The 15,704-nt window shown below is 49.5% G+C and overlaps 1 protein-coding gene across 3 annotated transcripts in view; it reads left to right on the top strand.

The window, feature by feature from the left end:
* The window catches only part of KIF13B (kinesin family member 13B), a 160,980-nt gene that overhangs the window by 113,811 nt on the left and 31,465 nt on the right, over nucleotides 1–15,704 (top strand). For all 3 annotated transcript variants that reach the window (XM_060273162.1, XM_060273164.1, XM_060273163.1), the window contains exons 28-35: nucleotides 1,062–1,188; nucleotides 4,408–4,463; nucleotides 6,227–6,351; nucleotides 7,572–7,748; nucleotides 12,583–12,675; nucleotides 13,642–13,794; nucleotides 14,475–14,552; nucleotides 15,190–15,243. In XM_060273162.1, the coding sequence (XP_060129145.1) occupies nucleotides 1,062–1,188; nucleotides 4,408–4,463; nucleotides 6,227–6,351; nucleotides 7,572–7,748; nucleotides 12,583–12,675; nucleotides 13,642–13,794; nucleotides 14,475–14,552; nucleotides 15,190–15,243 (863 nt within the window). The remainder of the gene's footprint in view (nucleotides 1–1,061; nucleotides 1,189–4,407; nucleotides 4,464–6,226; nucleotides 6,352–7,571; nucleotides 7,749–12,582; nucleotides 12,676–13,641; nucleotides 13,795–14,474; nucleotides 14,553–15,189; nucleotides 15,244–15,704) is intronic.

A 15,704-nucleotide genomic window follows, 5' to 3' on the forward strand; every position in this document is an offset into this window, starting at 1 on the left:
TGGGCCAGATCCAGGCCTTACTTTGCCCACCCATGGACTAGAGCATGTGAAAAAGGAACACGATATTTTAGCAGCAATTCCGTTGTTGCACCCATAACCTAGGTTTTAGGTGCCATTTAAGTCCTAGCTTTCATATCTCTTTTTCTAACACTGTTGCCCTGACAGAGCGATTGGCCCAGTGCAATCTTGAATTCCTCCCTTATAAAGCAGTTGCATGTTATATGTATAAAAGCAATTTCAAACCCAGCACAGGTGCTGACTGCTGCAAACTGGCCTCTCCTTCTGTGAACGTTTTGTAAACTCAAGTTTGGGCAGCTCCTGTGTTTTTAATTAACGAGCTTCTCGCCCCGGAGCACGGGGATTATTGTTATTATTTACCTTTTTTAGAACTTCATTTCTTTAAGGCGTTTGGGGACAAACCAACCCACAAAGTTTTCTGGGGGGCTGCTCAGACGCCAGATCTTTCAGAACTTTAATCAAAACATTAAAAGTCAATTGCTCAGTTTCCTGGCTTTTAGAAATCAGCACGGGGAGGGCATTTGCTGTTCTGGGAGCTCCCAGCCGAGCTCCACCCTGTGGCACAGCAGTCGGGATAGGAGCCCCATGAACCAGAGCATGCCAGGCACTCCTGCCTTCCACTGCCTCCCGCAGTTTGGTCAAACTCATGTTGAACACTGTCCAACCATCTCGTCCTCTGTTGTCCCCTTCTCCTTGTGCCCTCCATCTTTCCCAACATCAGGGTGTTATCCAGAGAGTCTTCCCTTCTCATGAGGTGGCCAAAGTATTGGAGCCTTAGCTTCAGGATCTGTCCTTCCAATGAGCACTCAGGGCTGATTTCCTTCAGAATGGATAGGTTTGATCTTCTTGCAGTCCATGGGACTCTCAAGAGTCTCCTCCAGCACCACAATTCAAAAGCATCAATTATTCGGCGATCAGCCGTCTTTATGGTCCAGCTCTCACTTCCATACATCACTACTGGGAAAACCAAAGCTTTAACTATACGGACCTTTGTAGGCAAGGAGATGTCTCTGCTACCGTATAACTTTGTTGAACTCTTGCAGACAAAACAGAAGACGACACGGACCGGGAAGCCCAACTGCTGGAGATGAGGCTGACCTTAACGGAAGAAAGGAACGCTGTCTTGGTGCCTTCTGCAGGGAGCGGAATTCCTGGCGCGCCCGCTGAGTGGTAAGGCGCCTTTGCAACTAAGCCACAGTGCAATGCAGCAGAAGGGCTGTGTTTTGCAGCTTGCTTAGAAGAAAAGCTTGCGCCATGTGCCGAAACCTTATTATCTGTGTTGGCGCCAGCCGCCTTCTTCTCTTTGGCGATCCCTCGTAGCCGAGTAAGATTGTCTTCCATAAACATGGTTTAAACAATGAGTCCGTAAGTGACTGTGGAAGCCAATTCTGGGTCCACACATCCTTCGTCAGTGGGGACATTGGTTTCCAGGCGGGAGTTGATCCAGGTGTGGATTTGCCAAACGTGCCAAACGTTTCTCCCTTGCGTCCTGAGTTCGAGTGTCTTCAAAACCCATGACACCTTTGGTAAAGCGTGTTCTGCAATTGGAGCGCTCGCAGGCCAGTGTTTCCCAGTTGTCAGTACATTTTTAAAGATTTGCCTTGAGAGAGTCTTTAAACCTCTTTTGTTGACCACCAGCATTACGCTTTCCATTTTTAAGTTCGGAATAGAGTAGTCGCTTCGGAAGACGATCATCAGGCATCTGAACATAACCAGTCCAATGAAGTTGATGTTGAAGAACCTCTAGGGGAAGAGAGGAAGGTGGTGGACTCTCCTTCCTTGGAGATTTTAAGCAGAGGTTGGATGGCCATCTGTCCTGGATGTTTGAGCTGAGATCCCTGCATTGCAGGGGGTTGGGCTGCGTGACCTGTGGGGTCCCTTCCAACTCTACCATTCTATGATGTTAACAGTGCTTCAGAGTTAGGGTGCTGCCACTGAGAAGGCCCTATTCTGAAGGCCAATCATCTGGACTTTGTTAGGAGATGGTACGACCAAAAGGAGACTCCCAAACAGATCTGAACTTACTGGCAGGGCTCCCACGTTCCTACTTGGTGGTGTGATCTCGGCGCTGTTCTCTTCTCCTCGAACTCCCCTTTGCCTCTGCAATGACCCTGAATAGCAGATCCATAACCCCAGTTTGGGACCATTCTGCCACACCTCCTTGCACCGAGGAAAGGAAGATTTTGCATTTGTGGGGAGGTGGGGGGCGGAACTTGCCTGATTTGAATCTTTGGAATTTACTATAGATAGCAGAAGATAAGATGAGCCTGCTGGATCAGGGCCGTGTCCCATCTAGTCCAGCATCCTGTTCTCACAGTGGCCAACCGGACGCCCCCCCAATGGGGAACCCGCAAGCAGGATCGGAGCACAAGGGCAGCTCTCCCCTCCTGTGGTTTCCAGCAGCTGGCATTCAGGAGCATTCAGGCTGTTAAAGCTGTGGAACTCCCTGCCACAGGAGGCACTGGTGGCCACCAACCTATGTGGCTTTAAAAGAGGATTTGGGAAATTCACGGAGGAGGAGAGGGCTATCGATGGCTGTGCTTTGCCTCCACCTTTCAAGGCAGCAGCGCTTCTGAGTCCCACTTGCCGGGAACCACAGGAGCGGAGAGGGCTCTTGTTCTTGGATCCTGCTTATGGGTTCCCCGTGATGAGCATCTGGTTGGCCACTGAGGACAGGATGCCAGACTAGATGGGCCACTGGCCTTGATCCGGCAGGCTCTTCTAGCTTAAGTATACAAGGGAGTAACTTGGCAGCCCAGAGAGGAGGCTTTCTCCCTCTCTAAGAGACAGGTGTGCCCTGCTGTGTCCCAGAAGCCATGGCAAAGCTTGAATTTGTGGAGTGAAATTGTTTCCTCCTGCCTGAGATTCTTGAGAGGGCTTGAAATGACACCCGAGAGGGTGGAGGGCGAATGGGGAGGGTGGGAAAAGGGAAGGAAGGAAGGAAGGAAGGAAGGAAGGAAGGAAGGAGAGAAGACAGAAGCCGAAACGACTTGAATAATTTCCCCTAGGCTCTATATAACGCAAGCAGCAAAATGTCCTCATCTTAAAGCAGCGGGGTTATTAGCCAGAGTTTAATTATGATCCTCTGTAGGAACGGAATCAATATTTATTGCTGCTGCACTTTAGCTGATTTGAAGGGAAAATGGTAATGCTAATTGCCCAGTTCATTCACTTAAGAGGGGGCCGCTCCGTACTCGCGATAACCGCTCCGGTCAGAACATCGGCCTGGATTCCGGGTTTCACGTACTTCCCCACCCCGCCAGAGTCTCTGTAGTCAGCAGATACGACACGGAATCTTTCATTCGTGACGCTGGTAATAGAATCAGGTCCAGCCTGCCCTGGCCTCCGGGTCACAGGAGCTGCACTTATCGGCAAGCCAGGAAATTCTACGCCCAAAACTGAATTTGAGGTCTGGTTAAGAGAGTGATCCGTCAGCCAGGGAGTCGCCAGTTCAAATATCATGTCGGCCATGAACTTACTTGAATGTTCTTAGGCAAACTAATATCCACCAGCCTGAATTAACACTCCACACACACCTTTCCAATCCCTTGCCTAATGAGAAAAGTAATGTCTTTTTTTTTAAAGGGTTCTTATAAAGATTCCTGAGATAATGTTTGTGAACTGTTCCAAGTACAGGGGGAAATGTCATATAAGTACCGGGTTTTATTATTTTTAGAACTTCTATAGCTTCCTTTTCAACCTCCTCAAAGTCAAGGTTGGATTCGGTTCCGATTTTAATTGTGAGTGGCCTATAGATCACTACAAACAAGAAGGGCCCTCCAGCCAGGCTTAGAATCTGAAAAGACATGGCACAGAAGGAAAGCGGGTTGGGAGGGAGGAGGAAATGAGCAAGTTTTTGCTTCTTAAGGAGGTTGAAACGTTCAAGGAACAGAGGGGCCAAAAGTTGCTGGTCTCTCGGCCGCACCAGTGTAAAGGAGGAACATTTTAGCTGTGTTCATGCTTTACCTTACGTCTTTTCGGTAAACGCCTGACGTATTTTAAGATCACACCTGCACATGTTGAATGTCTGTGTCACTGAGAGAGGGGTTTAAATGAGCTTGTTTATTTTGCAATGATCTACCTACATGCGCTTGGTGTAAGCAGCGTGGGTGAGCTCCTTAGCATTTGACAGCAACACACACTCATTTCTGTTACTGAGAATGCAGCCCTGGTTGAAAAGAGGCCCCGAAAGTACAGAATGTCCTCTGCGTCTAGCAGAGTAAATTTGAGATGAAGCCACAGCCCACCAAGGTTACCGTTGCCTTGACCTACAATTGCCTGGGTACTGAGTGTAATAACACGGTTGCTGTGATGCTCCCAGGGACATGTCCTGTGTTAAATCTGCCTCCATTGATATGCCGGTGTTGACTATGTCTCTCTCTCTTTTAGGACCCCTGTGCCAGGTATGGAGACGCACATCCCGGTCATCTTCCTTGATTTAAACGGTAAGTGAGATCAGAAATGACAACACTTAAGGGACATGGAAAGGAATGCAGCCAGAATTGGGTGGGGGTAGGGAGTGAATGAAAAGCAGGCGTTCCAAGTGGTTGCTCGTGGTGTCAGTCAACCATTGAACTGTCCAAAAAACTGTCCTAGGTATCACTTTTGTATCATCATCATCATTCAGTTTATAAACCACCGTTTATCCAAAGGTCCAAGGGCGCTGTGCAACCTTGAGAGCATAATTTATGCAGCAAAATGATAAAGGCATAAAACTCAATAATGCACAGCATGTTAATGAAATTTTGAGACCTGCGGGTATAAGGAGGTATACAAATTCACACGAATCCTTTATAATAAAGTCCCTGTGTCTCTGCGTCCAGTCCCTGTGTCCGCGCTACTGCGCATGTGCCCCACACAGGGATTGGACGCAGAGACTTGGAGCACAGAGACCAGCCCCTTCTCCGCCTCCTCCCACTGTCCTGAGTGGCGATGGCCTCCTCCACCTCCCTTCTCCTGAGGAGAAGGAAGAGGCCTCTGCCGCCTCCTCCTGCAGCGCGCCTCAGGTAAGCGCGCCGCCACTCGCTCTCCCGCTCGCCGCCCCACGTCACTCCGCTGCAGCAGGGAGGTGGAGGAGGGGCCGGTGGGCCTCAGGCGCTCGCCGGCGGGTGGGGCGAGAGCGGGAGCTGCGGCGGAGTGACGCGGGGGCGGCGAGGCGGGAGAGCAAGGGGCGGCACGCTTACCTGAGGCGCGCTGCAGGAGGCGGCGGCAGAGGCCTCTTCCTTCTCCTCAGGTGAGGAGGAGAAGGGAGGTGGAGAAGGCCATCGCCACTCGGGACAGCGGGAGGAGGCGGAGGAGGGGCCGGTGGGCCTCAGGCGCTCGACGGAGGCGACGCCTGCACGGTCCCAGGCCTCCCCCCCCGTTCCCACCCGGCTAGCGCCCGTTTACTGAACGGGCTGAATGACACTAGTAGTAGTAATAATAATAATAATTGAAATCATCATACCAGCAGTGTGTGTCCCCCCACACACACACATTTAACAGGCCGTAGATTGTTTAGTAATGCCCATTTCATAGAGGAAACATTGGCAATGCCCATGCAAACAAGAGAGAAAAGGATGCACATCTTCCAAAAATCATAATGCATATAAAAAACAGCCCCTGCCCTCTGTTAAGCAACAGCTACTAAACCAGGGGTCGGCAACCTAAAGCCCATGGGCCGGAAGCGGCCCACGGAGGCCATTTAACTGGCCCACGAGCTGCACCCAAACCAAGCTGCCTGCTCAGAGAGTCCCCACGTGCTGCACTAAACCGGTGCGGTGCAGCCCAGCACGGGGACTCTTCTGTGGCTCCAGAAATCGCTTCTGTGGATGCCCAGATGCTGGAAATCGCATCTGCGCATGTCCGCGGTGCTGGAAATCGCTTCTGCACATGCCCAAACGCCAAAAATCACTTCTGTGGTCTGGCCCACGGAGGATCTCTGCGGGAGTGATCCAGCCTTGCTGACTCCTGAACTAAACCCTCAATTTGGTTAATCTGCCTGTTTTCTGCTCTGGTGCCACCTGCTGTTTGCCTCCCTGCCTGCTGGGCAACCAGCTGGGCAACAGCTACCACTGTTTATATTGCAGGAGTTGCTTTTGGTGGAGAGGGTTTGCCTTGTCCAGAGTTTCCTGTTGAGCCTGCAACCCAGGGTTTCCCAGGTCCGCTGTGCTGCATTAGCAACCACAGCACATCCTGAACTTCTCCCTCCCTCCCTCCCTTTCTACAGCGGATGACTTCAGCTCTCAGGATAACCTCGACGAGCCAGAAGCTGGCGGCTGGGATGCCACCCTGGTTGCCGAAGACGAAGACGAATTCTTCGAGCTGCAGATTGTGAAGCACCACGAGAGCGAGGTAAGGTGCAGAGCGAGTCGTAAGCTCCCTTTCCGAGGCTGTCAATGGAGCAGCCTTAATAGCAGCCCTGGGAGAGATGTGACCAGTATCTGTTCTTTGTACAGTGGTACCTTGGTTCTTGAACTTAATCTGTTCTGGAAGTCTGTTCTAAAACCAAAGCGTTCCAAAACCAAGGCGTGCTTCCTATAGAATGTAATGCAAAACAGATGATAAATGTACAGTGGTGCCTCGCAAGACGAATTTAAATCTCAATGCATTCCTATGGGAAACCACGATTCGCAAGACGAATTTTTCGCAAAATGAATTCGTCTTGCGAGTCACCAGATCATTCGTCTTGCGAAAAATGCGTCTTGCAGGGCATTCGTCTTGCGAGGTACCACTGTACTGTACTATAAAATAAATAAGACAGCATTGTAGATGATTTTTTAAAAAAAATCTTACCTGCACTGATGAAAGTCATTGTTTGGATGGGGGGCTTTTATCCATTTTTGCAGTCACACAATCAATCAATCAGTTAATCAAGCAGTAGCTGAACTGGGTTCCACACAGTCACATAAATAAACTAACCGAAAAAGCGTCAAAAACGAAAACGCAAAATAAATAGCAAAAACAAAACCGCCAAACTTGATCCATTCCAGAAGTCCATTTGACAATAGAAACAATAGCCGACAGCCGCATCGGATGTTCGGCTTCCTAAAAACGTTCGAAAACCGGAACACTTACTTAAATGGTTTATTGAGTATTTACAGATAAATTGCAAACAGATAAAACATTGGCAGCATTATTGTAATAAGCTGCAGTTTGATAAGAGTATACATTTAAAGTAGATAAAAAAATGAGCAAATTAGCTGAATTAGTATATGCATAAGACATATAAAAAATAACTTTTAACAAACCGCAGAAAGAGGAGGGAAGGAAGTTAAGTTTTGAAATGTTAAAATGATTGTAAAATTAATGAAATGTATAAACCTGAAAAGTTTTTTAAAAAATTATTATTATTTTTAAAAAGGCCTGGCGGGGGGAAAAACAGCCCTCAGGAAGGACAAGGAGGGAGCCAGGCTAGGCAGGGAGTTCCAAAGTTTGGGAGCGGCCACTGAGAATGCCCTTTCCCCAGTTGTGAGCCCCTTTGAGCGTGGTTTTACCCTGGGAATGTGTCTTACAGACAAACAAGGATGTTGGTGTGTTGACCAAGGATGTTGTGCTTGTGTGTTGTTTCGCAGGTGAAGGCTGAAGCTTCTTGGGACTCCACCGTCCACAACTGTGCACAGCTCAGCAGAGGAACAGCCCCCGAGCAGAGGGTTTTCCTGATCGTCCGAGTGACGGTACAGCTCAGCCACCCGGCCGAGATGCAGCTGGTCCTCCGCAAGCGGATTTGCGTCAGCGTCTACGGCAAGCAGGTACAGCAGCCCTCCTAGGTGTTAATTATCTTCATTTGCTATCGGCGTGATACAGTTGCACTCCTAGAAGCATTCCTGCTGTTGCAGCGAGCAGGAAACCCCAAGGCATGGTTTTGATGAAGCCAATGTCTCTTGACATGGGATGAGGTAGAAACATTGGGGCAAAGCTCTACTGCTTGCTAACAGCGGCTGTCTCAAAAAAACAGTGGCGGAGCAAGCCGATCGGGCGGCAGGGGCGGCATGTGTGCCCTGTGCCCAAGGGCGGGGCCAGCCATCTGTAGGGGCAGGACGCTCCACGGGGCCTCCGGAGTCTGCCTGCCTCCTCCCACTCAGACGCCCTACAGCTGAGCGGGAGGTGGCAGGCAGACCGTTCGGGGCAGCGCGGAGCCTGCGCGCACCCAAACCACTGTGTCTCTCCCAGGAGAGATGTGTGGCTCGGGTGTGCTGCAGGCCCCACGGTGAGTGTCGCCCGGTATTTTATCACCCCCCTCACCTGGGGTGGCCCACCCCCCACTGCACCCCCTTCCCCCCCCCCTGCCTCAAAAGAAATGACTGTCTTTCTAGTTTAGTGTTTTCAATTAGAAATGACTTTTGGCGTGTCCCCTTTCCTCTGCTTCTTTGATCCATGGGGATTTGGAAAAGGGAATCCACTGGCTTCACCCAGCAGCTTTGGGACTCAGCCGTGGAGCATTGATACAAGCTTAAACCCTCCTGCCTCAACTGACTCTCTTCCTCTCCTTTTCCTCCTTCCTCTCTTCCTTCCTCCGGGCTCCGCGGCAGTGGCGAGAATGTTGCAGAGAGGCTTCAGGAGGGTAGTAACCCATTGCCGATCCTGCACCTGTGCCAATGCCTCTATATGCATGGCTTCGATGTGTGCAAGGAGCTGGAGTACCGAGGACCGCTTGTGTTGTAGCATCCCTTTGCCACTGGAATAAGATGCTTCCTTCATTCCCCTTGGTGCCTTGTTGGTTTTTTGGTTTGTTTTTGGTAACCGGGCAGTGTTGCGCAGGTTGTATACCTTCATGGGCCTTTTCTGCATGCGAGCAAACCGTGCTTCAGCGATTCTACGTTGCCAGCAGGTCACCCCATCTCTTGTCATTTCATGTTGCCAGCTTTGTTTGGGCAGCGTTTGTGACCCCCTTTTCTGTTGCCCTGTGTGCTGGGATGTGGCTGTTGTGACTGGAACGTGAGGTATGCGTGTGTGCTTTTTTTCCTGCCTCACTTTACCAGGACAAGTAGGAATAGATGAAGAGGCCTTCTACCTAGCTCAGCGCTGACTGCCAGAGTTTGTCCAGGGTTTCAGACAGATTCTTTCCCAGCCCTCCCTAGAGATAAAAAAAGGTAAAGGACCCCTGACAATTAAGTACAGTCGTGGATGACTTTGGAGTTGCGGCACTCATCTCGCTTCACTGGCCGACGGGGCCGGCGTTTTTCCGCAGACAGTTTTTCCGGGTCATGTGGCCAGCATGACTGAGCCACTTCTGGTGCAACGGAACACCGAAACCAGAGCAGCACATGGAAACGCCGTTTACCTTCCCGCCAGAGCTGTACCTATTGATTCTACTTGCACTTTTTGGCGTGCTTTCGAACTGCTAGGTTGGCAGGAGCAGGGACCGAGCAACGGGAGCTCACCCCATCACGGGGATTCGAACCCGGGGGCCAAACCTGGAACCCTTTGCATGCAAAGCTGGTTGCTCTGCCACTGAGCCATGGTCCTTTTCCCTAAGTGAATTCAGACGGGTCGCCTGTCTTCCTGGGTCTCCACAGTGCACCACGGAAGTTCAGTCAAGCAGTTAAGCTCACTGCAGGAAAAAACTACGTAGCAGAGATAGATTTTGCTTGGCATATACACACAGACACAAAAGTTATTTACAGTTGCTACAAGAAGTCTCCACTCTCTGAGCCCAGAGAGGGTTCCGGCTTACAAAGACAGAGAGTCCACGCAGCAAGTGCAAAGTCCAGTTGCTCACAAAGTCCTGCAACTGCAAGAGTTCTCTTGAGTCCAGAAGTCTTGCAAGATGTCCAACTTCCCTCGCATGAGCTCTTCACAAAACCTGCCACATTTGCAAAGGATCTCTCCAACAGTCTCCATGTCTCCAGCAGATTCTCCTGTACTCCCCAACAAGGACTGCTGTGACTTGAGCCCTACTGTGCCTGTTTGCCCAGCAACACAGATAAGGCAGTCCCAAAGTGTGTCATGGAGAATTAACCCTTTCCCCGCTTTCCTTACCATCATCATCCCAGAGTAGCCAGTTATGTCTGAGGGCCATTGCTGAGAACACCTTTGAGATGCACTGGTGATGTGTCAAAAATATATCTTTTACACTGCCCCTGATCTTTCCCCTTTGTGCACAGTTCTTTGCAAGAGGGCTCTGCTCCTAAACCCTTCAGATTCTGAGGACTGACAGGTGTCCGTGAAGAGGTTAGACGGGCGCCCTGCCTGCAGAGTGCTTAGCCTAGGGAGGCACCTCAGCCCTCACCAGGTGCATACTTGCACCAATGCAGTGCTCTCCTCCAGCATTGTTCTTTTTTTAAGCCCCTGAGCCGTGATCTGGGTGAGTTCCCTCCATGCAGCTCTTTTCCCACCCTGAAACTTAGGGTGCTGTTGTGGTTTGTGCGACGGTTTTTAGCTTCCTTAATTTAGTGTCGCTTGGGTTTCCGTACGTTATCCCTTGTGCTTTTCCGTTGCACGAGGGGAGACGGCGAAGATGTCCTCGCAGCGCGCGGGAGAGATGGGAGCAAAACAAAACAAATGCCTTGCAATGCAGGGGATTGGATTAGACCAATCTTGGGCTGCCTTCTACAATTCTACAATGCTTTCCATTTTCATCCCATAACCTCTGGGCCTGTTTCACTGTCAATTCTCCTGGGGTCATATGAACCCCCTGCCCCTTGAATACACTTAAATATCTCGTTTGCCCACGTTTCTGTTCAGCTGCTAGGTTTTTGGGGGACCCCTGGGAGGTGGAGCATTTGGGGAAATTGCAAAACTTCACCCGCCCACCTTCGCAGGAACTTCCTGTTGATTCCCAGCAGCCATTGACAGCAGCCTTCTCCTCCTCGAGGAGCTCTCAAGTTCTGATCTTTCCCAGCCCTTTCTCCCAGAGGTGGTTGTATTGGAGATGTTGAGGATCGGACATGGGACCTTCTGCTTTGCAGACCATGACCCCCCCCCCCACTCCTCAGCTGTGACCCCCCCCTCTGTGTTTTCCACACACCAGCCATAGGCAGCACCCTCCACAAATCCCTTTCCTGCTCTGACTGCAGAGCTTGTTGGGCTTCTTAGCTATTCTGCGCCGCCACCGACGTGCAGCCCAAATGTGCATTTCAAAAGCGTATCAATAACCTTCCGAGGCGCCCACTCGTTTTGCAGCAAGATCGGGATGACTCATCTCTGCATTAATTCAGGAGTCGGGATTTTAACCTCGCGAGGCACCCTGTCAGCATAAACAATGGCTCTGCCCCCGTCTTAAATCATTGCTGGCAATGATCTCTGTGGCCAAGGATTCAGTGGCCAGACTTGTCTGCGATTCGAAGCACAAATAACTGAGCTCACAAGAAAAAAAATAGAATAAGAGAGAGGCTTGCGCTAGTTCTGCAGGTTAAGTCGTCACCTTCCTAGGTTTTCTGTAGTTCATTTGTTCGTTTGCAGCATTTATACCCTGCCCAAAGAGGCTAACTAAAATCAGTCCTAAGACAGTCCCTGCCCGCCGGCTCTTGATCTGGAAAGACACGACATGCAAGGAAAAAGGGAAGGGGAGGGAAGAGGGGAAAGCAAGCACAAGTTCTTCAAGTTGCTGTTCTTATGATACAGTTGTGTGTAGTTCCTTCTATGCACACTCTGGGTTGTTTGGAAGAGCAGCAACTCCTCCGCGATATCAGTGTTGGTTCTGGATGACTTGCCCCTGATAAAGAACAGTAACCCCCCAGGTTAGATCTAGGAGCAGAGCTGGTGGCAATGTTCCCCTTGCAGGAGGGGAAGTTACCACTGGCAGATCTAATGGTCTTTCCTCCCTCCCTGGAAGCGCAGGTGGCAACATCCAGACTGGGTCATCTAAGCCAACGTAACATTTGCGCCAGCGCAAGAAACTCGAGGTCAATTCACATGTTTGCTTTCTGGGGATCAAAACATCTCTAACCATCACAGATCCTGTTTTCAATGTGGCACCGAGCCTCTCCGAAACACTCAGTCCCACAGATCCTTCCACCTGCCGGAAAGGTTCGGGGGGGGGGGTGTCCCCAGAAACCAGGACAACCGATGTATAGTTCGGTTTGTGAATGTCCTCCATCACCTGAGGCACCAAATGCAGAGCTATGCATGCTTTTTATATATATACCTGCATTCCAGGGGTTGGACTAGATGGCATCTGGGGTCCCTTCAAGCTCTATGTGTTGGGTTTTCTTCCCCTCCGCTGCCTCCACCCCGAAAGAAGAAGTGACCTTTCCTTTTAAGAATAGTTCTTGGTTTTTATATTTACAAAATACAATTCCTTGCACACTCTAGAAGGTTGCCATGGGTTTAAATGGGATCGACTTGAATATAATTGCTTAAAAGTGACAGATCAACTAAAACCTTTCTCAGCTGGCAAGTGATCATACTTGCGCCTATGTTTGTTTTGAGTGGAACTGAAACAGGAATTTCAGGTTGTAAAAGGCCTCTATTTCGTCTTCCTTTGAGCTGAATGGGAGCTGCTTGTTTTTATCTTGTGCTAGGCTGCTGCTGCTGATGTGCAAATTGGCTTTCTCCCGTTGAAAGAGTCCTCCTTGTATTTGCCATCAACTTAATTGAAGCTGCAAGTTTTCCTCTCTCTCTCTCCCCCCCCCCCACTCCCAGGGTTTTGCTCAGAGTTTCCTGAGAAGAATGTCTTACCGGAGTTCCGTTCCTGGTTGCGGAGTCACCTTTGAAATCGTCTCAAATATCCCAGAGGTGAATATATATATATATAAAGAAGGTGGGGGGGGGAAGCCTCTTCCCTCAACTGCTGTCATATACAGTGGTACCTCGGATTAAGTACACAATTGGTTCCGGAAGTCCGTACTTAACCTGAAGCAAACTTTCCCATTGAAAGTAATGGGAAGTGGATTAATCCATTCCAGACGATGAAAAACACCCCCTAAAACAGCAATTTCACACGAATTTTACTGTCTAACGAGACCATTTATCCATAAAATGAAGGCAATAATCAATGTACTGTACTATAAAATAAATAGGACAGTATTGTAGATGAAAAAAATCAACATTTACAGTGGTACCTCAGGTTAAGTACTTAATTGGTTCCGGGGTGCCATTCGAACCCCGAAAAGTACATAACCTGAGTGGCGATAGCGTGCGCAAAGCGCCGATGGATCGCTTCTGCGCATGCGCGCGCGGCAGAACCCGAAAGTAAACACTTCCGGGTCTGCAGAGTACTTAACCTGAAAGTACCCAACCTGAAGCGTACTTAACCCGAGGTGTGACTGCAGTTGTATAGAGCATTTGCATAATGGCAACAAGAGAACTATCCTTTTCTGTGGTGGCTCCTGAGGTTACAGGGAACCAGGCAGAGGGCCTTCTCGGTAGTGGCACCCGCCCAGTGGAACGCCCTCCCAGCAGATGTCAAGGCAATAAGCAACTATTTTACTTTTAAAAGACAACTGAAGGCAGCCCTGTTTAGGGAAGCTCATCATGTTTGATGTTTTATCGTGTTTTTAATATTCTGTTGGGAGCCGCCCAGAGTGGCTGGGGAAACACAGCCAGATGGGGTGGATTATAAATAATAAATTACTATTGTAATATTATTATTATAGGAGGGGGAGACTGGTATTGCACTCCTCTGGTCCTTTTGGAGGCTTCCCATTAAGGGTTACTATTATTGGAGGGTGGCTAACTCCGTCCGGCTTGTCTTCCTTCCAGGATGCCCAGGGGGCAGAGGAGAGGGAGGCCCTGGCGAGAATGGCCGCCAATGTTGAGAACGCAGCTTCAGCTGATTCGGAAGCCCGGATAGAGAAGTACCTTCGGAGTGTCCTGGCCGTTGAGAACATCCTTACTTTGGACCGGGTTCGTCAGGTGAGCAGACGCCGAGTTGAAACGCCACGTGGCTGTTGGTTTGCTGTGGAGTTGTGGCCTCTGATGCAAAATCACAGAAGCCTGGGAATTCTTCCTGTTGGGTTCCTATTTGTAATAAATGGATCACTTTTTATGAAATACCTGTAAATGGAGAAGTATTTTTTGGGAAGAATATTAGGTTTGTAGTCCTCAAGTCTGCAAAGAACAAGCGCTGGTGTCCCCCCACCCTCCTTGTCTTCATTCAGCTCAGGTATTTACCTCTCCTCTTGTTTCTGAAAGACCTACATTGGCTCCCAGTACGTTTCCAGGCCTCGGCCCAGTATATCAGAAGGAGCATCCCCACCCCCATTGCTCAGCCTGGACCCTGAGGTCCAGCTCTGAGGACCTTCTGGCGGTTCCCTCCCTGCGAGAAGTGAGGTTACAGAGAACCAGGCAGGGGGCCTTCTGGGTGGTGGCGCCCGCCCTGTGGAACGCCCTCCCATCAGATGTCAAGGAAATAAGCAACTATCTGACTTTTAGAAGACATCTGAAGGCAGCCCTGTTTGGGGAAGCTTTTAACGTTTGATGTTTTGTCATGTTTTTAATATTCTGTTGGGAGCTTGCCCAGAGTGAGCGGGGAATTAATGAATGGATGGATGGATGGATGAATTATTATTTATTTATTTATTTCTATGTCGCAGGAGGTTGCAGTGAAGGAACAGCTAACAGGCAAAGGAAAGCTCTACCGAAAGAGCCTCAGCTCGCCCAACGTCAACCGAGTGAGTCTCCACAATTGTGTTTCTCCTGCCCCGGGAAATGCCTGGCAGCGGTGGGCATCAGTGTGGCAGAGAAATGTGCCAGCTGGGGAACAGTATGTGCTTGGGAATGAGGAGACCACCCCACCAGTCTCAGTACCTTTGTAAGCACACCTGTCCTTCAGGTGAGGGCTGGCATCCCCCTCTGCTGCCAAGCCAAGAAGACAGGGCTCCAAAATCCACGTGGGATCTCCGCTCAGCTCACCTCTTCTTTGCACACCTTTTCCTGAAGTTTTAAAATCAAGTTTTCCAAAATTTCACACGCACATCTCAATACATAATAAGAACAAATCCCCCCCCCCGACTTCCCACCCGCTTTTCCATGCTGTTTCTGTTTCCATGCTGTTTTCTGTCTCTTAAATCTTAACAAAGCTACTATAACTTTTATCCCTTTCTGCTGCTCATAGTTCAAATTTTGCCCACGTCTTCATCATATAATAATATTTATTTAAATAATGCAAAAAGGGTTTCCGTTCTTCCACAAAACATTCGTCATTAGGTTCTCTTATTTTAGCTGTTCACTTTTGCCACACACAAAAAATAAGTTAGCAAAGGTTTTTTTTTCTTTTTTAAAGTCCCCTCTTCCTTTTCACTCTTCCAGCTCTCCGGAAGCCGCCAGGATCTGAACCCGCCATACAACCTCGCAACTTACAAAGTAAGATTTCAGAATTGCTTAGCAGGGTTGGTTTTTTTTAAAAAAAAAAGTTTATGAGAGAGCACGCCCTAGGACAGGCATCCCCAATCTGCGGCCCTCCAGATGTTTTAGCCTACAACTCCCATGATCTCTAGCTAACAGGATCAGTGGTCAGGGATGATGGGGATTGTAGTCCAAAACATCTGGAGGGCCGAAGTTTGGGGATGCCTGCCCTAGGAGGATGAAAAATGCCCTGTCAGGAGCATAGACAGCTGTGTTACACTGATCCCAGCCATTGGTCCACTTAGCTCAGTATTGCTTTCACTGGCAGGCAGCAGCTTTGCAGGACTTCAGACAAGGATGTCGCCCAGCCTCCCCTGGAGAAGCCAGGGATCGAATTTGGGGCCTTCTGCATGTTAGGATGTGAATAGATGCTAGGAGATGTTCTATTTATTAGATCTTATCCTTCTTTCCTTCCTTCC

This window comes from Zootoca vivipara, chromosome 3 (genome assembly GCF_963506605.1).
Source record: "Zootoca vivipara chromosome 3, rZooViv1.1, whole genome shotgun sequence".
In the NCBI taxonomy this organism is placed as follows: domain Eukaryota; kingdom Metazoa; phylum Chordata; class Lepidosauria; order Squamata; family Lacertidae; genus Zootoca; species Zootoca vivipara.